At 47.0% G+C, this 23,829-nt stretch overlaps 1 protein-coding gene across 2 annotated transcripts in view; it reads right to left on the bottom strand.

Annotated features, from left to right (window-relative positions):
• Positions 1–18,508, bottom strand: part of LOC115477565 (GLIPR1-like protein 1) — a 34,144-nt gene extending 15,636 nt beyond the window's left edge. Inside the window, exons 1-2 of one of the 2 annotated variants that reach the window (XM_030214520.1) lie at positions 18,244–18,508; positions 2,801–3,040 (exon numbers count right to left, since the gene is read on the bottom strand). In XM_030214520.1, coding sequence (XP_030070380.1) covers positions 2,801–3,040; positions 18,244–18,432 — 429 coding nt within the window. In that variant the 5' untranslated portion in view covers positions 18,433–18,508. The remainder of the gene's footprint in view (positions 1–2,800; positions 3,041–18,243) is intronic. The other variant, XM_030214521.1, reaches the window with a different exon arrangement.
• Between the last annotated feature and the right edge of the window lie 5,321 nt (positions 18,509–23,829).

Below are 23,829 nucleotides of genomic sequence, written 5' to 3'. Positions count from 1 at the left end.
TTCTCTGCAGCACCCCCCTTCCCCAGCCACACGGGTCTCCACAGCAACCCCCTCGGTTACATGGGTCTCCCTTTCCCTGCAACCTCCTCCTCTCACACCAGCACACTGCTACCTTCCTTCCTGCAGGTCCAGGATTGCTGCCTTCTTCTTCTCCTGCCGCAATGCTTGCAGCTTACATTTTCGGGCTGTCTGTGATTCACACAGGCACTCTGGGGCCTTCCCAGTTTGCCACATCTGGCCCTCACTGATGCAACTTCCTGTTGCGAGGGCCGGATGTGGCAGAGGGAAGTCCCCACAGTGCCTGTGTGAATCACAGACGGTACGAAAATGTAAGCTGCAAGAACTACACCAGTGGCGGGGGAAGAAGTAGGAAGTGGCACATGCTGGACCTGCAGGAGGAGGATGTAGACAGCGATGCGCCACGGCACCCCTGAGAGTTCGCTGTGGTGCAACAGGGTGCCTCAGCGCACAGTTTGGGAACCACTGATTTAAGGACTAGGAATACAATTTCCATCTCTGATTGCCACTCTCACCCCCACAGCACCAGATCTGGTTCCTTGATTCCCGCTTCAAATTCCTTCACTCACTCTACCCACCCTCCTGCGCCCCTTTGGAACCCATTACTCTCTTCCTACATGATGTTCTTTTCCTCTAATCCCCTCACTCACATTTCTCTCTCCCTTCACACATAGCATTTTAAAGTTATTTTGAGCTTTTCACAGCATTCCACGTGTCTAAAAAATGATTAAACTAATGTGATTTTGATATACCACACTAGCTTTATATATTCTAAGTTCTGAATGTGACTTTTTGAGTTGACACGGTTCTTGGCGTTTCTACTTTCTTTTTTTTTTAGACTGCAATTGGTGGAATAGGACTGATTTTGTTAGTAACATAGTAGATGACGGCAGAAAAAGACCTGCACGGTCCATCCAGTCTGCCCAACAAGATAAACTCTTATGTGCTACTTTTTATTTGTATCTGTCCTCTTCAGGGCACAGACCGTATAAGTCTGCCCAGTACTATCCCCGCCTCCCAACCACCAGCCCTTCCTCCCAACCACCGGCTCTGGCACAGACCGTATAAGTCTGCCCAGCACTATCCCCGCCTCCCAACCACCAGCCCCTCATACTTGGCTAAAGATCCTTAAATTATTTTCTAAACTGAAACAAACTGCTATCTGTAAGTAATCTGCTAAGGAGTTCCATATCTGCTCTTAGTCCCTCAGCTATATGGTAAGCTGTATTGTATAAATTCTTTAGCATCACATCTATGTTAGTTGAATGTTCTAATGCATGCATACTAGGTCTATCATTGGTATTACGCTAACATCTCTGGTATTTGAATTCCAGTGCTGTTAAATGTGTATATTTTTGATAGTGTTTCAATCTAATTTTTTCAAATTTACCTCATTTATTGTATTTATGTTTATTCTTGGTTATTTTATTATTGTTATGCTGTTAACAAAGGAGCAATTAGATCTTACCTGCTAATTGGCTTTCCTTTAGTCTCTCTAGACTGGCACAAATGGTAACGCACTCCCTACCAGCAGATGGTGACCGAGAACAAACTGAGCTTCCAGTAATCCTATAAGTGGGCTGTGCAGTCCCCCTGAAAGCCAGTTTATTCTCAGCAGATGGTAGCAGTGGTAAGCCTGTGCAGTCTGGTTAGTTGGGGGCCATGGGGTTTGGTTACTGGCTAGTTCTTCTGGGGCTCTTTTCTGTTTGGAATTAAAAAAAAAAAAAACCTGGCAAGCAGCTTTGTTGCTTCTTCCCGCCTCTCTGACCGCTGGATAGGGGCTGAGAGCCTGGCGAACCAGCAGCACACCAAGGAGCAAAGCAGGCTCTAAATGTGGAGGGAGATCGGGTCCTGACGCACTGGGCAAGATGGCGGCGTTTCCTGCCAAAACTGGCATACTCGCCCTAGCAGGCTCATCCGAGGACAGGCCTGCCAAAGGTTTGGGACCTGAAGCCGGCAGAACTGGGCCAGACTGCACACATGCAGTGTCAGAGCGCTCCGGAGACGGGCAGAAGTTACACTGCCCAGCCGCATCAACTCCCCAACGCTGACACACCGGGTAGCGCTTTAGATGCTGCAACATGGCCAGCAAGAAAAAATATATACTGCCCCCCCCCCCTACCGAGCAACACACCGACCTGGCAGGAAGGCAAGACTGGCAGCTGAACAGCCGAACAACGAAACACCGCGTCTCTCTCTTCAGCTCCCACTTGTGTTTTGTTTTTGTTTTAATTTGAAGCTCAGAGAGACGGAACAAAGGCAGACTCCACAGCACTCAAGACTGCCGGTCTGCCAGAAGACAGAGCCAGACAGCCAAGGCACAGCAAAGAAACACTGGCCCCACAGAGAGGAGCCAATGGGGGAAGGGGAGAGGCAGGAAAAAGCAACAAAGCTGTTGGCCAAGTTATTATCTTTTTTTAAATTCCAAACAGTAAAGAGCCCCAAAAGAACTAGCCAGTAACCAAACCCCAGTGCCCCTCAACTAACCAGACTGCACAGGCTTACCACTGCTACCATCTGCTGAGACTGAGAACAGACTGGTTCAGGCCAGGGCATTGCACAGCCCACTTATAGGCTTACTTGAAGCTCAGTTTGTTCTCAGTCTCCATCTGCTGGTAGAAGTGCATAACCATCTGTGCCGGTCTAGAGGGATGCTATGGAAATTGTAAGTTTTATGTTAAACTGTATTTGCTGTACACCACCTTGGGTGTATCTCTTCATAAAGGCAGTTAATAAATCAATGAAATAAAATCATAAAGGATAAATAGAACAATTCCTGTACCTGAGTGTAACTACTACACTTTCTGTCACACGTATTGGTAGTAAGATGGTAATTCTGTTCCTCAAGCTGCCATTCTTTAATAGGATCTTCATCAGCATAGCCTTCTCTAACCCAGCGAATTTCTCCAATTGACTTGAATAGAGGATGAGGCTTCTTTGGTGGTACTATATAGGCATTTGGTTTCAAAATGCAGCGCTCTAACCACATGCTTGCTAAATTTGCTAATCTTTTATCCCAGCTCTACAAAATCAAAACCATAAAACCGACCAGTCAGATATTTAATGTTGACTTCTGTTTATGTCAACAGTCCCTGTTGAGCAGGGACTGTCTCTTCATGATCAAGTGTACAGTGCTGCGTACATCTAGTAGCGATATAGAAATGATAAGTAGTAGTAGTAAGTTATGCAAAAACGCACCAAATTTGAGCATTATAAAAATGACCAAGATTACGTTATTAAAGTTAGCCCCTAACGCCTTTCTATTTAACCATTAAGACAGGCAGGGAGAGGAGGTATATTCTGTTCTGATGGCAAATTTTCTATTTGAAAATAGCATTTAGGGAGTAATTCTGTAAGGAGCCACCTAGTTTTAGATGGCAGGAATATATGCAAATGAGGTAATCCAGTTATTAACATGCATAAATAGCCACTTATATGGCTAATTCATGAAAACAAAACTCACAGTCCCCGCTCATTCTCACCCTCCTAAAAAAAAAAAAAAAAACACCCTTATGCCTGTAGGACTCGAAAACAAGCCTCAAAGCAACCCTCTACCCCCTAAAACCCGATACAAGCAAAATGCACATCACAAGACTCCTAGTAGGCATTTTTATCTTAACCCTATTACCCAACATAGGAGCCCTTACACTAAGAGACAATAATACCTATACTCCATATTTCAACTCACACAAGAAAAAACATCACCCCTCATCAAAATAGAACACCTACAAACAGACGGAACTTAGAACACAAACATAGCCGAAGAGATACACCCAAGAACAACCCAAACACAACGAACAGCAAAAGAAGGGAAACAACCAAGTCAGAATTCCAATCAAGTGTCAACTAGTGAAAACCACAACAGAAGACTCCTATCTTCCAATACTGGTGGGATACATCAATGCCAGATCAGCATCCAACAAGATTGAACTCATCAATGACTGTATATCAGATGAAGACCTCAAACTGGTATTTCTGAACAAAATCAGGATTCACGACAAACACGACCCTATAATACTAGACCTCTGCCCCCTAGTACATAAAATCATTCATGGCGAGGCCCCGGCATATATGTCAGACCTCACAGACTTACCAACCAGGAACAAAAAAAGGTCAGCACACACATTCTTGAACCTCCACTACCCCAGCTGCAAAAGACTTCTCCTACATCAGCACGCAATTATAGAATGCACTACCAAATGCCATAAAAACAATGCACCACCTAACAACCTTCCGAAAATTACTAAAGACCAACCTGTTCAAAAGAAGTACCATAATGATCCATCCTAAATACCTGGCAAACCCTACCAGAACCAGACAAAACCGAGCTCTCTGTATCTGATTGCTTCAATCACTCTGTCACTAAGGAACGTTACCGCGCTACCTCCTTATTTCTCACGCCTGCAATTAACTGAAAATCTAACTTACTCTATAACTTACTTTAACATTTATAAACTCTAATGCAATACTACTTTGTATTTCTCATTCCGGAAATGGCGATCGCCATTACGGCATAATGTAAGCCACATTGAGCCTGCAAAAAGGTGGGAAAATGTGGGATACAAATGCAACTAATAAATAATAAATAAGGTTGAAAGTTTTCTGCCCTGGCTAAAGTAACATAGTAACATTGTAGATGACGGCAGAAAAAGACCTGCACGGTCCATCCAGTCTGCCCAACAAGATAAATTCATATGTGCTACTTTTTTTTATTTGTACTGTCCTCTTCAGGGTACAGACCGTATAAGTCTGGCCAGCCCTATCCCCGCCTCCCACCACTAGCTCTGGCACAGACTGTATAAGTCTGCCCAGCACTATCTCCGCCTCCCAACCACCAACCCCGCCTCCCACCACCAGCTCTGGCACAGACCGTATAAGTCTGCCCAGTACTACCCCCGCCTCCCAAACACCAACCCCGCCTCCCACCACCAGCTCTGGCACAGGCTGTATAAGTCTGCCCGGCACTATCCTCGCCTCCCAACTACCAGTCCCGCCTCCCACCACAAGCTCTGGCACAGACCCTATAAGTCTGCCCAGCACTATCCCTGCCTCCCACCACCGGCTCTGGCACAGACAGTATAAGTCTGCCTAGTACTATCCCCGCCGCCCAACCATCAGCCCCGGCACAGACCGTATAAGTCTGCCCAGCACTATCCCCGCCGCCCAACCATCAGCCCCGGCACAGACCGTATAAGTCTGCCCAGCACTAGTCCCGCCTCCCAACCACCAGCTCTGGCACAGACCGTATAAGTCTGCCCAGTACTACCCCCGCCTCTCAACCACCAACCCCGCCTCCCACCACCAGCTCTGGCTCAGGCTGTATAAGTCTGCCCAGCACTATCCTCGCCTCCCAACTACCAGTCCCTCCTCCCACCACCAGCTCTGGCACAGACCCTATAAGTCTGCCCAGCACTATCCCCGCCTCCCAACTACCAGTCCCGCCTCCCACCACAAGCTCTGGCACAGACCCTATAAGTCTGCCCAGCACTATCCCTGCCTCCCACCACCGGCTCTGGCACAGACAGTATAAGTCTGCCTAGTACTATCCCCGCCGCCCAACCATCAGCCCCGGCACAGACCGTATAAGTCTGCCCAGCACTATCCCTGCCGCCCAACCATCAGCCCCGGCACAGACCGTATAAGTCTGCCCAGCACTAGTCCCGCCTCCCAACCACCAGCTCTGGCACAGACCGTATAAGTCTGCCCAGTACTACCCCCGCCTCTCAACCACCAACCCCGCCTCCCACCACCAGCTCTGGCTCAGGCTGTATAAGTCTGCCCAGCACTATCCTCGCCTCCCAACTACCAGTCCCTCCTCCCACCACCAGCTCTGGCACAGACCCTATAAGTCTGCCCAGCACTATCCCCGCCTCCCAACTACCAGTCCCGCCTCCCACCACAAGCTCTGGCACAGACCATATAAGTCTGCCCAGCACTATCCCTGCCTCCCACCACCGGCTCTGGCACAGACCGTATAAGTCTGCCCAGTACTATCCCCGCCGCCCAACCATCAGCCCCGGCACAGACCGTATAAGTCTGCCCAGCACTAGTCCCGCCTCCCAACCACCAGCCCCAGCACTAGCCCCGCCTCCCAACCACCAGCTCTGCCACCCATTCTAGGCTAAGCTCCTGAGGATCCCTTCCTTCTGCACAAGATTCCTTTATGTTTATCCCACGCATGTTTGCATTCCGTTACCGTTTTCATCTCCACCACCTCCCTGCAAAAAAAATTTAAAAAATAATACACTATCTATCTAGGGCCGTCCCAGCCTCTATTGATGATCCTGGGCAACTCACTTTAACCTTTCATTGCTCCAGGTACCAAAACTGATTGTGACCCTACTAGAGACAGAGAAAGTCCCTGTACATATGTAAAACTTAGTTGTGTATGGCAGAAAACCTGTATATCAAATGCTTTACCCATTATGCATTACCATAAAAGGGATCAGGAGCAAAACAAAGAAATTCAAGCAGACCAGGTGGTTTGTTGTCACATCTCCCAAAGTCTCTTTTTCAAAATCTCCCTTGAGTTTGAAAATTGAGGGGGGGGGGGGGAGGGGGGAAATGATTACTACTACTATTATTTAGCATTTCTATAGCGCTACAAAGTGTACGCAGCGCTGCACAAACATAGAAGAAAGACAGTCCCTGCTCAAAGAGCTTACAATCTAATAGACAAAAATAAAGCAAGCAAATCAATTAATGTGTAGAGGAAAGAGGAGAGGAGGGTAGGTGGAGGCAAGTGGTTACAAGTCAAAACCAATGTTAAAGAGGTGGGCTTTCAAACTAGATTTAAAGATGGTCAAGGATGGGGCAAGACAGGAAGTCTATTCCAGGCGTAGGGTGCAGCGACACAGAAGGAGCGAAATCTGGAGTTGGCAGTAGTGGAGAAGGGTTCAGAAGAATCCGCAATACAACAGAGAACTTGAACACCTCACGGGAAAACACAAGTGCAGGTAAAAGTGGGATGTTTGACCACGGAAAAACAAATCCTGGAGACAGTGATCTTGAAAATGCTTATTTATTTGTTAAAAGACTCGACACAACTGTTGTGTTTCATCCCTCAGGCCTGCACCATGAGTCTTAGACACCTAAAAGAACAGCTGATCTGTGCGAAGGATGACCAACGACATAGTAGTCTGTAGGCAAAATGGTCTTTTCCATGCTGCTTACGATACCAGACTTGTTTACAAGCTGCGTTTAATCAAAGGTCTTTTTAAAGACCATTTTGCCTACAGACTACTATATCGTTAGTCATCCTTCGCACAGCTGTGGTTTTAGGTGTCTCTCCTGATGCAGGCCTGACAGCCGAAACACAACAGTTGTGTCCAGTGGCGTAGCGAGGGGGGCTGCCACCCGGGGCGGGGTGGTTTGCCATTGCACACCCCCCCCCCCCGGGTGCAGCACGATGACATACCCCCCTCGGCGCATCGACACTCCCCCCCCCGACCCAGTGCCCACCCTCTTCCATCCAACCAGCTCCCTACCTTTAAAAAAATATCGGAATCCTCGCGCTGAGGCAGTGGGCAAAAGAAATTGATTAATTCTGAGAAATCATATGAAGGGTTAAGTCTGTTTAAAATCTGGGGTTTAAAAGCTTGGTGATTTGAATTCTAACTTTTTACCTTGCAACTAAAGTGATGGAGGAATGGCAGCTGGACTTAATTATTAGAATCTAGCTTGGCCGAGCAAAAGGTTAGAAAGGTCAGAGACAGGAATTTCTTTCACCCTTGTGAATAATGAATGCTAGCTCAACATTTGTATACTGTTAGGCATACTGTAGTTTAAAGCTGAAATACTATTTCAGAAGTTCTTGATATGTAGATTTTGTTATAAGGAGATAGCTTAGATATATAGACCATTATAAGTATGTAGAATATGTCTTATAAGGATGCTTACTTTAGAATATGCTGTATTCTGTGTAATTAATAATTCTGTGTGGAATGTTTGTTCAACTCTCTGTCTGACGTTCTGAGTAGGGCTGCAGTGAAGAGATCAACATGTGGTTTGACTTAGCCATAGTTCTGGCTGGTTCAATGTATAAGCTGATAGGTGAAAGAGGTCAGGACTAGTCAGCTCTCTTCTCCTTGATTAATTATAGGTAAAATGTAGAAATGGTCTTGAAAGTAATAACCTGATATGTATGCTATTAAGTAAGATTGGCCCTTGACCCCTTTAATGAATACCAGAGTTTAGTTAGCAGTTAGTACTAGGAATATGAGAAATCAATCATAATAACATGCAGGAGTTCTGGAGACCAAATGTCTGGTGTAAGGGGCCCCAGGTCACAGGTCAGTTTAGGATGTCTGGAACCTATGTAACTGATATTTGTATGGAACTGATTGGTTGAGGCAAGGTAATCAATCTATTCCTTAACCAATTGGAGAGTAAGGGGGCTAGGCTAGGCTAGATAGAACTGTATTTAAGTGGGAGCAGAAGCAGTTTACGTCAGAAGGAGCTCAGAAGAGAGAGAAGGATAGAAGGAACAGACAGAAGAAGGAGAAGACAGCATAAGAAGAGAAGCAGCTGAGAGAGAGACAAAGAGAGCTGAGAAAGAGAAGAAGAGACTTAATGCTGATGTTCTACTTTGTTTGCTGGCAAATAAAGAAGATTACTCTCTCATTCTGGTGTGCTGTCTGACTCCTGAAGTATCATAAATTCCTATCTCAATTCCTGCAACAATTCTTGGTGTCAGAAGTGGGATCCTGAATCCTGCATTAATCCCAGCACCCAACTGACTGGAGAACATTCGCCGGGTATGTATTCTGTATTGTAGTCCTAGCTAGGAAACTGTAAACCAGCCCCTCAAAAATTGGGGGAAGGAGAGCCTGATCAACTCTCAGCGAAGGCCCTAGTACCTTCTAGTCATGGGGACTAGAAGCGAAACCGCTTGAGCTTATCTGTATCTGAGAAATCTGAAATTGTTGGGTGGGATTTTTTGTGCAGAATGTGTGATGCGTGAATGTTAAAAGAGTGGGGACCCCTTACTGCACTCTCAAAAAAAAACTCCTTCCCTTTTGTGTGTTGTAACTGTAAGCATTATGGGAGGGAAATCGTCTAGACAAATTGATACTCCCCTAGATTGTATGCTTAAGAATTTTAAAAAAGGATTTTTAATTAATGACTATGGACAGACTTTAAGCTCAAGTACTTTAAGAACCTTGTGTGAAGTTGAGTGGCCATCTATGGGAGTGGGGTGGCCCCCTAGTGGCAGCTTAGATATTGAAGTAATCCGGAAGGTCTACAGCATAGTTGTAGGAGAACCAGAATATTCTGAACAACTCCCCTATATAGATTCCTGGGACAGTCTTGTGACTGACCCTCCCTCTTGGTTGAAAACTTATATGGGATCCCCAGTAAAATTCATGTTAGGCCGTGCTCAAAGAAAGATTAGAAAATCTAAATTAGAAGAGGGAAAGAGCCCTAGGAAGCCTACCACCCAATCGGTGGCTTCCGCCCCTACCCTGTCTGAGAAACCCATACTCTCTGATGACCCCTCAGACCTTGAGCCACCACCTTATGGCCCATTGTTGGGGTTCCGTGCCGCCCCTAGAGATCCACGCCGCCCAGCCCAAGCTTCTCCAGTACAGGCTTCTCCGGATAGTTCCTCCCCTACTGTGCGAACCCCACCACATCCTAGGTTGGACTTTTCAGCCAGTCTCTACCCTCCTCTGCCACATCCTTCCCTGTTAACCTCCGAAGACCCGCTTTGGGCTCCACTCCCTGACTCCTCAACTCCTGACAGCCCAGCCTCTCCTTCTAATACCCCTCCCCACTCATCAGGGGCCCGGCATCCCTTTCAATGGACTGAATCACCTGTGACTACCTCTCAGTCTATGAGTACCCCTCCCCATCCCTCAGGGTTTCAACCTACCTCCCCTGAATGGGTTAGACCTGCTGCAATCACCTTTGAGCATGATAGGAGGGTAGCTCCTAGCTCTACCTCAGATTCCATTCCCACCTCCTCGAGAGTTCTGCCACTCCGACAGGTAACTACCACTCGACCGGATCCTAATAATCAGGGTCAGGTTATACAGGCACAGGCCTATCAGTATGTACCCTTCACAACCACCGATCTCCTGAATTGGAAGACGCATTACCCCTCTTATACTGAAAAGCCTCAGGCAGTGGTGGACCTAGTGGCTAGCATTATGGCCACCCATAACCCAACCTGGACTGATTGTCAACAACTTCTCCTGACCCTCTTCACAACTGAGGAGAGGCGGAAGATTTTGCAAAATGCTGAGGCCATCACGCGAGCGCGTGCCCCCGAGGGGACACAGAACCTAGAGGAATGGGTTAGAGCTCGGTTCCCTCGCGCAGCTCCAGCTTGAGATCCAAATAATGAGCAGCACTATGAACTGTTGTCTGGCTATTGCCGGGACTTGCTGGAAGGTATGAGGAAAGGCATAAAGAGGCCCATTAATCTGGCAAAGGTCTCTGAAATTCTCCAAGGGGCAGCTGAATCCCCTGGGGCCTTTCTAGAGCGACTAATTGAAGCCTACAGAACATACACCCCATTTGATCCTGAAGCCCTAGAAAACCAGAGAATGGTGAATAGTGCATTGGTGGCCCAGAGTATGCCAGATATCCGGAAGAAGTTGCAGCGTCAGGAGGGATTCGCAGGGATGAATACCACCCAGCTAATTGAGATCGCAACCAAGGTTTTCATTAATAGAGATCAGGAGGTGCGCCGAGAGGCTGACCGGAAGATGCAGAAGAAGGCCGACCTTTTAGCGGCAGCCATTACTAATTCCACCCTTAATCGAGGTCGACCTCTAGCTAATGGGAAGCCAAAGTGGGACCCCGGACCACCAGCCAGGCCCCGAGATTCCTTCAATCAATCCCGGCCAAGGGGGGAGAATCCCAGACCAAGATTGGAGAGGGACCAGTGTGCCTACTGTAAGGAAAGAGGGCACTGGAAAGATGAATGCCCCCAGAGGCGCCAGGGACTGAGAAGGGGACCAGGAGATCGAGGAAGCCGAGGCCGAGTTCGAGAGGGAAGATATGAGCCTCCTGAATCTGACATCATCGGGATAGCCGAGATGGCAGAATGGGACGAATAGGACAGACCGGGTTCCTACAAACTGGGCTCCCAGGAACCTATGGTCAAGTTAACTATAGGGAGCCGCTCAATTCCATTCATGATTGATACAGGAGCTGAACATTCTGTTGTGACGGAGCGATTAGCGCCTGTGTCTGGAAAAACTGTCCGAGTGGTGGGAGCCACGGGGGTGCAGAACCGGAGGCCCTTCCTGACGACCCGTAGATGCCAATTAGGCTCACACACAGTCACTCATGAATTCCTGTATATGCCAGACTGTCCAATCCCTTTGTTAGGTCGAGACCTGCTGTCCAAGCTTAGGGCCCAAATTTCCTTTGACTCTGATGGCCAGACTTCAGTCTCCTTTCGGCCCCTGACATCCAGCCCTAAGGGTATATTGAGTTTCTGCTGCCCTCTTGAAGAAGAATGGCGGCTGCATCAGTCGCAGGGCCAAGTTGACCTACCCCTGGCAGATAGCTTTCAAGTCAGAGGGGTATGGGCAGAAGATAATCCCCCAGGGTTGGCCCGAAATATTCCTCCTGTCCATGTAGACTTACTTCCAAATGCCCGGCCAATCCATCTTCGCCAATACCCAATTCCCCGAAAGGCTCTGGAAGGGATCCAAGCACACCTGAATCGTCTGTTATCCCATGGAATTATTCGTCCTTGTCAGTCTCCATGGAATACGCCACTATTGCCAGTTCAGAAGCCAGGGACTGAGGACTACCGGCCAGTCCAAGACTTACGAGTGGTTAACAAATCTACTATCTCATTACACCCTGTAGTGCCTAACCCATATGTCCTGTTAGGATTGATACCTTCTGGAGCTACCCATTTCACGACACTAGACCTAAAAGATGCCTTCTTTTGTATTCGGGTGGCCCCCGCCAGTCAACTGCTTTTTGCCTTTCAATGGGAAAACCCAGTAACAGGAAGGAAGCTTCAGTATACATGGACCCGCTTCGCACAGGGGTTCAAGAATTCCCCCACTATTTTTGGGACAGCCCTAGGACAAGACCTTAAGACTTTTAAATCTGAGCCTTCCAGGCGAGTTTTACTCCAGTATGTAGATGACCTTCTGATTGCAGCAGTGACTCAGGAAGAGTGTTTTGAGGCTACCAGAGAATTGCTGGAGTTACTCTTGGATGCAGGCTATAAGGTCTCACGCTCAAAGGCCCAACTTTGTCAGTCAGAAGTGAAGTATCTGGGCTTTTGTATTTCCCAGGGAAGTCGGAGACTGGATGTTAGTAGGAAGCAAGCAGTTGCTGCAATTCCCCAACCCAAGTCCAGAAGAGAAGTTAGGGAATTTCTGGGAGCAGCTGGATTCTGCAGAATTTGGATTCCAAATTTTGCATTGATGGCGAAACCCCTTTACCAGGCCACAAAGGGGGGTGAAAAGGAACCATTTGAATGGGGACCTACAGCTCAACAATCCTTCATTGCCATAAAGAAAGCCCTACTCCAAGCCCCTGCGTTAGGCCTTCCTGATGTGGAGAAACCTTTCTCACTGTATGTCCATGAGCGACAGGGGGTTGCTCTGGGTGTGCTGACCCAGATGATGGGATCCTGGCAGAGGCCTGTTGCATACCTGTCTAAACAGCTGGATGGAGTGGCTAAAGGATGGCCAGCCTGCATGAGGGCCATTGCAGCAACAGCCTTACTGGTCCAGGAAGCTGATAAGTTGACCTTGGGGCAAGAACTGGTTGTTAAAGTCCCCCACGCAGTTCTTACCCTCATGGAGTATAAGGGCAACCACTGGTTTACAAATAACCGCATGGTTAAGTACCAAGCTAGCTTGTGTGAGAATCCACGGATACACCTGGAAACAGTGGCTACATTCAATCCCGCCACTCTTTTGCCAGCATCTGAGGGACCACCAGATCATGACTGTATCCAAACCATGGATGAAGTGTACTCCAGTCGACCAGATCTTAAAGATGTTCCGTGGAGGGACCCAGATGTAATTTATTTCACAGATGGAAGCAGTTATGTGGAGAACTCCAAGCGATTGGCAGGCTATGCTGTGGTGACAGAGGACAAGGTGATAGAAGCAAGAGCCCTGCCCCAAGGAACTTCAGCCCAGAAAGCAGAACTTGTGGCCCTCATACGAGCTCTGGAGCTAGCAGCAGGACTGGTAACCAACATTTATACTGATTCCAAGTATGCCTTCACAACTCTACATGCTCATGGAGCTTTGTATAAGGAAAAGGGACTCATAAATGCTGCAGGCCAACCTGTTAAGTATGGACCTGAAATACTTCAGCTGCTAGAGGCTGTGTGGGCCCCTAAGAAGGTAGCTGTCATTCACTGCAGGGGACACCAAAGGATAGATACTCCAGTGGCCCGAGGGAACCGCCATGCTGATCGGGTGGCCAAGGAAGCTGCTCGAGGACCCCCAGCAAGTACTGTGACTCCCCTGTTCCAAATTCGATTGCAAGAATGGACGCCTATGTATACCCAAATGGAAGAGAAATGGGCTCAAGAGGAAGGTGCAGTAAGGAGACCTGATGGCTGGTTACATCTCCCTGATACCAGAGTTCTGGTGCCACGCCACCTAGCTTGGCCTGTAGTGTCTCAAGCTCATGACCTATCACACTTAGGGAAAACAGCACTAGCCCGCCTACTCAGTCGAGTAGTGGTGCTGGAAGGATTGGATAGTCTGGTTGCCACTGCCTCAGCCCGATGTACTCTCTGTGCCCAGAATAATGCCCGTCAGGGACCCCGTATTCCACCAGGAGTTCAGTCTAGAGGACTAACACCCTTTGAGTCCCTAGTTATAGACTTCACAGAAATGCCCAGGAGCGGTAGGCTCCGATACCTCTTGGTCATGGTCTGTACCTTTTCTGGGTGGGTGGAAGCATATCCTACAGTCACTGAGAAAGCCACAGAAGTAGCTCGAGCCCTCCTTAGGGATGTCATCCCCAGGTATGGACTGCCCCTTGCCATAGGTTCAGATAATGGTCCCGCCTTTGTTGAAGCTACACTTCAGGCCCTGTCCCGCGCATTGCGCATTACCTGGAAATTGCATTGTGCCTATCGTCCCCAGAGTTCAGGGCAGGTTGAGCGGGCAAACAGAACCTTGAAAAATAGCCTAGCAAAGATTTGTCAGGAAACCCAACTGAAATGGCCACAGGCACTGCCACTAGCCCTCTTCCGCCTCCGATGCACTCCAACTAAAGGAACAGCCCTCTCTCCCTTTGAAATTGTGTATGGGAAGCCCCCAGCCATTTTGCAGGGAATTAAGGGAGACATAGGGATTTTAGGGTCTGCCCAGGTACAGGAGCAGGTAGCCCTCTTGGGCAAGATAATTTCTGAGCTTCAGTCTTATGTGAGAGAAATAAACCCTGTCCCCTTCCAGGCTCAGGTACATTCCTTCCTGCCAGGGGATAGAGTTTGGGTGAAAGACTGGAGGCTCCAGCCTTTGGGGCCCCGATGGAAAGGACCTTTTACTGTTTTGCTTTCTACCCCTGCAGCTGTGAAGGTCGCAGGGATAACTCCATGGGTCCATTGGTCTCGAATTAAGTCTGCTGACCAGACTGAGCCCAGCACAGATCAGACGGAGCCTAAACAGTGGAGAGCAGAAAGTGATCCAGCGGAGCCATTGAAGTTGCGCTTGACCCGAACCAAAGAATCTACTAGCTGAAAAGAAGGGTCAACTGCAGGAGCTGCTGAACTTCGGCTTCACACTGAGACTCTTTCTTGCCTAGATTCTGGCTTTCTTGGAATTTGAAAGCTTGATCTTTGTCAGTTGAGGGTCTATCCCAACTGGTATAAGAACTCAAAGACTGAGAACACTATATGAGAGTAATCTGTGATTAGCACAGACTGTTGAAATATTATTGCTTAATTAGTTTGCTGTATTTGTTTTAGATTAGGAAGAAAGAAAATGTTAGTAGTTTGGATGCTTTTGTTGTTTTCTACTCCTTGCCTCCTTGTTCCTAAAACCCCAACTCGTTCCAACCTTTGGTTACACTCTGTCCAGGAACTAATTAGCCAGGCAAAGATTACTTCCCCTTGTATTGTGTGTTCCCGATTTTCTCCTTATACTACAGATGTCCCAGCTGTTCCTGTTCCTGTGCAGCTCCCAGCTCTTATACCTCCCTACTTTTCGAGTTCAGGTCCTTGGAGCCAGGATTATACTTGGTGGTCCTTTTATAATGCTACTTCCCCCTCTGATTCTTCTCTAAGGCCAGTTTTTACGTCTCCCTATCCAGCTTCTGGAGTGTTTTGTTTAACAAAAGACATCTCAACTGTTCTTCCCATTCCCTGTAACTATACTAATGTTCTTCCAGAGAAGGAGGAACCTGTGTGGGTAGTTTCTCCAGGTACTCCTATGTGCCCTACTACCATACCTGTAGATTATGACCAAGGTGATTATCTGGCTCCTAACTATACTACTGAGAAGACTATAGTGTCCCATCCTATTTTCTACTTTCATAAGTCCCCGGGGTATGAAGGGGTTGCATCATATGAGCGGTCTGTTACAATTGGGGATTGGCACCTATGGTGTACAAAGTCTCCATTTCTTCTTCGTTCCCCCTGGGATAGGGGCTCGCATTATGGGCATCCTAATCTCCATCCTGTGCCTACATTTATTGGGAACTTTCGTCGCCCTCTCCTTGGTCATTACTGGCTCTGTGATAATGTCCTCCACATGATTCTTCCCCCCACATATGATTTTTGTGTATTGGTAACCTTGAATTATTTTCCTAAAGTTATTCCTCTTCTCAAACCACCATCCCCGCACCGCTCTAAGCGAGAGGCCTTGTCTTTACCCTCCTCCGTTGCCACAGAGGATGAGGCGATTGAATTAGCCCTCCAGTATATTAATTCTACTTATCCTCTGACTAAAAAGAGACTTGTAGCCCTTTCTGCCACGGCCTGGATTCCAATTGGGGGCCCGGTAGCGGGTATTACTGAACTAGGTATGGCTACCCGGAGACTTCAGTCCCTACTCCATGTTTTAGTTCATGAGTTGAACGTGGTAGTCAATGCATTGCAGGATCAAATTAATGAATTAAGTATAGTTTCTAGATATAACCGTATGGGTCTTGACTATCTCTTTGCAGCCCAAGGTGGCCTCTGCACAGTGCTAAATTCTTCAGAGTGCTGTACTATTGTCATAAATAGGACGCATGTAGTTAGGCATGCCATGGATAAAGTCCTACAGTTGGCCAGCCTTAATGTGGAGGATTACCGAGGAGGATTAGACCTTACCTCCTGGTGGTGGTCATTGACCTCCTGGATACGTCCCTTGTTCATTTCCCTAATAGTTTTAGTTTAGCAGGGTTGTTGTTTTGTTTCCTGGCCTCATGTGCTTCGGCAGTATGCCGTCGGACCTTAACAAGTAGGGTAATGGTGGTTCATAAGTCTATTCCTAGTTAGGATCACCATAATCTCCAGAGTTTGAGTAGTGAGACTTATCTCTGCATAAGCTGATTTTAGTCTCAAAGGGGGGAATGAGGCAGTGGGCAAAAGAAATTGATTAATTCTGAGAAATCATATGAAGGGTTAAGTCTGTTTAAAATCTGGGGTTTAAAAGCTTGGTGATTTGAATTCTAACTTTTTACCTTGCAACTAAAGTGATGGAGGAATGGCAGCTGGACTTAATTATTAGAATCTAGCTTGGCCGAGCAAAAGGTTAGAAAGGTCAGAGACAGGAATTTCTTTCACCCTTGTGAATAATGAATGCTAGCTCAACATTTGTATACTGTTAGGCATACTGTAGTTTAAAGCTGAAATACTATTTCAGAAGTTCTTGATATGTAGATTTTGTTATAAGGAGATAGCTTAGATATATAGACCATTATAAGTATGTAGAATATGTCTTATAAGGATGCTTACTTTAGAATATGCTGTATTCTGTGTAAATTAATAATTCTGTGTGGAATGTTTGTTCAACTCTCTGTCTGACGTTCTGAGTAGGGCTGCAGTGAAGAGATCAACATGTGGTTTGACTTAGCCATAGTTCTGGCTGGTTCAATGTATAAGCTGATAGGTGAAAGAGGTCAGGACTAGTCAGCTCTCTTCTCCTTGATTAATTATAGGTAAAATGTAGAAATGGTCTTGAAAGTAATAACCTGATATGTATGCTATTAAGTAAGATTGGCCCTTGACCCCTTAATGAATACCAGAGTTTAGTTAGCAGTTAGTACTAGGAATATGAGAAATCAATCATAATAACATGCAGGAGTTCTGGCGACCAATGTCTGGTGTAAGGGGCCCCAGGTCACAGGTCAGTTTAGGATGTCTGGAACCTATGTAACTGATATTTGTATGGAACTGATTGGTTGAGGCAAGGTAATCAATCTATTCCTTAACCAATTGGAGAGTAAGGGGGCTAGGCTAGGCTAGATAGAACTGTATTTAAGTGGGAGCAGAAGCAGTTTACGTCAGAAGGAGCTCAGAAGAGAGAGAAGGATAGAAGGAACAGACAGAAGAAGGAGAAGACAGCATAAGAAGAGAAGCAGCTGAGAGAGAGACAAAGAGAGCTGAGAAAGAGAAGAAGAGACTTAATGCTGATGTTCTACTTTGTTTGCTGGCAAATAAAGAAGATTACTCTCTCATTCTGGTGTGCTGTCTGACTCCTGAAGTATCATAAATTCCTATCTCAATTCCTGCAACAGCGCCTGCACGTAAAAGAAATGTGCACCGTCTCATCGGGCCTTCCCTCGCTTTGTCTGTCCCGCCCTCCGCTGACGCAACTTCCTATTTCCGCAAGGGCGGGACAGAGCGAGAGAAGGCCCGATGAGACCCTGCACATTTCTTTTACGTGCAGGCGTGAGGCGCTGTGCCTCGCTTCCTATTCCAATATTTTTTTTAAGGTAGGGGGCGCTGGTTGGACGGAGGAGGGTGGGCACTGGGGGGGGGGGGGGGGGGGGGGGGGGTGTTGATGCGCCAAGGGGGGGGGGGGGAGCTGGCAGGGAGCACCCCCCCCCCGAGCTGACACCGTCCCGGGGCGGACCGCCCCTCCCTTGCTACGCCACTGGTTGTGTCGAGTCTTTTTAACAAATAAGCATTTTCAAGATCACTGTCTCCAGGATTTGTTTTTCCCGTGTTCAAACATCCCACTTTTCCCTGCAGTAGTGGAGAAGGATTTATCCATGGAAGGATAACTTCCCCCTCAAATGTTCCTGTTTCCAAGTATTGCAAGCTCGAAAGACTTGCCCAACCTCTCTTACCATATCGAGCATATTACTGGCAGGTGGGTGGGCCCTAGAGCGGAGCCAGTTATGCGCCTCCAGGAGCTTCTTAATAAACACGGGATCGTTGTGGGGAGGCACCGGATCTCTGTCCGCAGAAAAGCAGCGTGGAACAAGACAAACCTCCAGCGCCACTAACAACAAGCAAACGAACCGTTTATCAGGCATGGTGCCTTTTCCCAGGGCGCTCAGTCAGCCGTTTACAATACAAACGGCTTCCGGAAGACAGCGCGGCGCGCGGAGCCGAAGCGGCTGCGTGCGCACTTACGTCATCACCGCGCCTCCTCCTCCTCCTGGTGCTGAAAGAAGAAAGTAACTTGGAAGCTCGAAGATGACGACGGTCTCGCGCTCACACACCTCCTCTGGCAACAGGGGATGCGTTATTACTACGAGATCATCTGTTGCTGCGAGCGTTGGGGGCGAGGCCTAAAAATCAGCTTCTGTGCAGGTCCGGAAGATAAAGTTTATCAAAACGTCCAAAGTGTGAACAAAATTTGATTTGACAACTCCAGCCCCACACTTCTTTTAAAACTAGGGCTTGACATGGTGACACCCTTTAACTTTGCACTCACTCAGCCCCCTATCTCCAACCGTCAAGTGTCCAGCATCATCCTCTAAATACTCACATGTCCAGCATCTCCCTTTCCTCCAAATCCCCCTACCCAGGCTGTCCAGCCTCACCTTTTGCATCTCCCTTTCCTTTCCTCCAAATCCCCCTACCCAGGCTGCCCAGCCTCACCTTTCCCCCCCCCCCCCCCCCTAGGTGTCTATCAGCACCTCTTAAATATTATAAACTGCTGTGATTGCTTTTGTGGATAAGCAAGCAGTATATCAAATTTAAATAAACTATTTTCCCTACCCCCCCCCCTTCCTTTCATGCTGCCGCCCTACCTCAGTCCTCTGGTGCTGCAGCCAGTATCAAAAATAAACAGCAGAGGCAGACCTTTAATCATGGTGTACACGTCTGGACTGGCTCCTGTACTCTAATCATGCAACCTTCCTGTCACAGACAAGTCACACACATTTAGGTGCCATCGCCAGCTCACACACATTTGCTCTGGATCCTGCCCCTGTGTGCTTTGCTATTTTTCTTCTCTGCTTTCCAATTCTTTAGCTCTGGTACCCTGGCACTCTCACTCTCCAACACCTACTTCCTCCAGTGCACAGCAAACCTTGCTCCTTTCTTCTGCCGGTGGCCTGCCTCCTCTGACACAGGAGGTGGGCCATAGCAAAGGGAAGGAGACCTGCACTGGTTGTAAGCAGTGTCTTCAATGCTGCGGGCCAAACTGCAAGGTTCACGGTGCACTGGATGTTGGAGAGAGGCACTGGGTGCACTGAAAGGTGGGTGGAAGGGAGTAATATCTCCAGACTTGCTAGGCTGGGGGGGGGGGGGGGCTAAACAGGAGGGCAGATGAGAGAAGGATGCTTGCTGGACCACAGGGCAGGAAGGAAAGGAAGAGATGACAGGACGATGGGGAAAGAACAGGGAAAGATGCTGAACCAGGGTGTGTGTGTGATACTTTTTGGGAAGAGGAGCATGAAGGCATAAGGAAGGGAAGCAAGGAGGAGGAATACTGGCTACTACGGTGAAGGGGGAGCAGGAAGGAAAAAAATGAGATCTGGCCCCTAGCGGTGGGGGCTCAGGGACAGGAGGAAAGGAAGAAATAGTCTGGTCCCTGGGGATGGAAGACAAGATGGAAGGGAGATGCTGGCTCCTAAGGAGGGGGACAGAAGGGAAGGATGAGAGATGGAGAGATCCTGGCCCCAGAGGTGGAGGAAGAAAAGAATGAGAAGCTGGGCATGGGGAAGGATGACAGAGAAAGACAATGCTGAACATGGCGAGGGAGGAGGTATACACTCCCTCTCCGTACAACTGATTTGGAGATTTTCATCAATGCTATGAATCCATTCACAGAAGGAATTCCAGCTGATCGCCACTGGTCTAAATTTGCACAGATTACTGTGGATACAGTCACCCAGTGGCGTAGCCAGACATCATATTTTGGGTGGGCCCAGAGCTAATATGGGTGGGCACCATGAGGTTGATATGCAGCAATCCGCTCCCCCTTCAATGTTTTTTTCCCTGGTTGAGGACGGATTGTAATTTCTTATCAGGACATTCCTCCCTGCAGGAGTGAAAGAAACTAAAACAAGGGTCTGTCTAACAGCAACCTAATCCTCCTGTCCTCTCCTATCTAGAAACTTCACTTGAAGATGGGTTCACTGACATCTCTTAATGTATTGCATTTTCAAGCTTTTTTTTTTTTTTCAGCCCTGAGCAGAGAGGAAACGTTTCAGCATTTTGAAAGTTGGGATTCCACCCCGCCCCCATGCTGCAATTAATTTTGTAAATTGTTAGTATTTTTCCCCTCTAGATTTACAGCTATTCCATCTCTTGTGATTTTTGTTCTTTATCCCAGTGGAGTAACTGAAGAGCGTCTTTAAGGCTTGTGAATTTGCCTGAACCTAGAGCAGCTGGTACCCCCCTCCCCCCAGACCCTGTTCTCAAATTTCTGCTAGACTGGGCCCGTTGTGTTGGGCCGACTCGGGAGCACAGAAGACTTCTGGAGCTATTTATGTGTTTTGTATCTATTATTGCTGCCGGGCCGGGGTCTCTTCTGTGCTGAATGACTAAGGCTGTCTCATCGTATCTCAAGAGGAGTCCCTATTTTCTTCCTCAGCCGCTTTTGTCTGATCCCTGCTGTGGATACATAAACTTTGAGCCTGCAAATAGGTGGGAAAAAGGTGGGATACAAATGCAATAAATAAATAAACCTGTTTCTTTTTGCTGGAGGGGAGCAGAGGATCTTGATCCGATTGCCCTATTTGGAGAGGAGGGAGATGCGGTCCTGACGTCTCCTCTTAGCTGCCGGAGATTTTGATCTTTTCTTTCCCAATTGGACAAAGAACATTTTGCATGGACAGTTTCTAGAAAGACGTAAGCAGTGCCAGCCCAGAGCTCCAGTCCAAATAAAACTTCCCCAGCGATTTTGCTGCAGACCGCCAGATTTCTCCAGCAGCACAGCACAGCAGGGGGGAAGGGGGGAGCTCCAAATAAATAACTTTCCGGGTCAATTTTGCTAGAAGTGCTGCTGGCAATAGAGCAGCAGCAGCATCCACTCCAACTTGGCTGCAAAGGTAAGCTTGTAGGAGTTCCTCCCCTGAAGCCAGACTCTAGGTCAGCCCGAAAAACAAAGTCCTGATTGGTGCACAGGCTGAGACAGGGCGGGCCTGAGCTGAGATTGGGTGGGCCTAGGCCCACCCGCAGCTACGCCCCTGCAGTCACCACAGCACTTCGGAAATTTTCCACTAAACACTGCAAATTGGATACCTGTCCCAGCTATCTACTTAAGTCAGCACCTAAATGCTTCATTGAAGACCTTACCTCTTACCTAAATTATATGCTACAAAATGGTCTGTTCCCAGAGGACCATGCCAGCATTTTACTCACCCCAGTCCCTAAGGACATAAAGAAAAAAGCAAACAACCTTTCTAATTATTGTCCTGTTGCATCCATCCCACTTGTAGTAAAATTGATGGAGAGTATGGTGTCCAAACAACATGGATTACATGGACAAATTCACGTTACTGCATGAATCAGAGTCTGGATTCCGCCCCATGCACAATACGGAAACTGTACTAATTACTCTTCTATCAAAATTCAAACATGAGGTTGCAATAGGTAAGAATGTTTCCTCCTCCAATTTGACATGTCAAGCACATTTGATATGATAAATCATAGCATACTCCTACGTTTACTTGATCATCTAGGGATTGGAGGTGATGTACTTAGGTGGATCCAGGGTTTCTTAACTACAAGAACGTACCAAGTTAAGTCAAACACAAATATTTTGTCACCATGGAATGCAAATTGTGGGGTTCCCCAAGATTCCCCATTGTCACCGATCCTCTTCAACATAATGATGTCCCCACTGGCATATTTCCTATCCAGAGTGAGTTACCACTCGTTCATCTATGCTGATGATGTGACAATTTATATCCCCTTCAAAAATGACCTCACTGAAATCTCCAGTGCTATTGATCGTTGCTTGAACATCATTAAGTCATGGGCTAACTCATTTCAGCTGAAATTGAACACCGAAAGAACTCAATTGTCTTATCATCTCATCCTCATATAATGCTTATAAGCCTGCAGCCCTAATCTCTCCTGCTTATACACTTCCTATATATGATAGCCTTAAAATCTTAGGAGTTATTATTGATAGCCATCTCACACTAGAGAGTCAAGTTGCAGCTATTGTAAAGAAGATGCTTTATTCTATGTGGAAACTCAAACGCGTAAGGCCATACTTTCCGAGGGATGTATTCTGCAATTTGACGCAATCATTGGCATTGAGCCACTTCGACTATTGCAATGGATTATATGTAGGTTGTAAAGTACAGCTTCTGAAAAAACTCCAGACAGCCCAGAACACAGCTGCCCGACTGATATTTAACAAAACAAGATATGATAGTGTAACACCTCTTCGAATGAAACTACATTGACTCCCTATCATGGGCCGCATTACCTTCAAACTTTGTACTCTGGTTCACAAGATAATCTATGGAGAAGCTCCAGGATATATGACTGATTTAATTGATCTTCCAGCCAGGAACAGAGTCGAATCATCATGCACTTATATGAACCTTCACTATCCAAGTTGCATTGGTCTTAAATATAAAACCGCCTACGCTTCTAATTTCTCCTACTTGAGTACGCAGAAGTGGAATGCATTACCAAAAAGAGTGAAAACGATACAGGACCATCAAGAATTCAGGCGATCTTTAAAGACCTACCTGTTTTGCAAGGCCTACCTTACAGATTCTACTTAATTGTCTGCACACTACTATGATTCAATGGACAATTTTATTTCTTATGTTTGTCACTTATTATATCCAACTACCCCTACCGTTCCATACCCTGTTTCTACTTGTACTTGTTTTATAACTACTGTAATTGGCGTTCACCAATACGGTGTCTTGTAAGCCACATTGAGCCTGCTATTGTGTGGGAAAATGTGGGATACAAATGCTGCAAAAAAATAAATATGGACAGTTTACATAGTATATTTATTCAGATACTTATTTGTACCAGGGGCAATGGAGGGTTAAGTGACTTGCCCAGAGTCACAAGGAGATGCAGTAGGCTACTCCTCCACTCAGACACAGACAAGGGAGATATGCAACATAACAGGGAGGATAGAGGCAGGGAAACAGAGACACTGGGCAGGGCAGATAGGAATGCAGAGGGAAGATGAATGATGGATATAAAGAAAGAAGAAATGCCAAATGGATAAGGAGACCCTGGCAAGAAAATTAAGAGAAGACGGAAGAAAGCAGAAACTAGACAACAAAGGTAGGAGAAGTAATTTTATTTTCCATTTATTAATGAGAATATGTCAGTTTTTGTAATGTACATATGCTAGAACTGGTTTAAAACATGGCTGGGCTCACAAGAGAAACCTTACTCATTGGCCTTAAATCTCCAGCATAGCAGTGGAAAGTCTCCAGCTTTGCAAGTGCCGAGGGTTCCCCAAAGTGGAAAGCACAACATCCACAAATAAG

The sequence above is a fragment of the Microcaecilia unicolor genome, chromosome 9 (genome assembly GCF_901765095.1).
Source record: "Microcaecilia unicolor chromosome 9, aMicUni1.1, whole genome shotgun sequence".
Taxonomy (NCBI): Eukaryota; Metazoa; Chordata; class Amphibia; order Gymnophiona; family Siphonopidae; genus Microcaecilia; species Microcaecilia unicolor.
The sequence above is the reverse complement of the archived record's forward strand: the minus strand, read 5'-3'. Positions and strand labels throughout refer to the sequence as shown.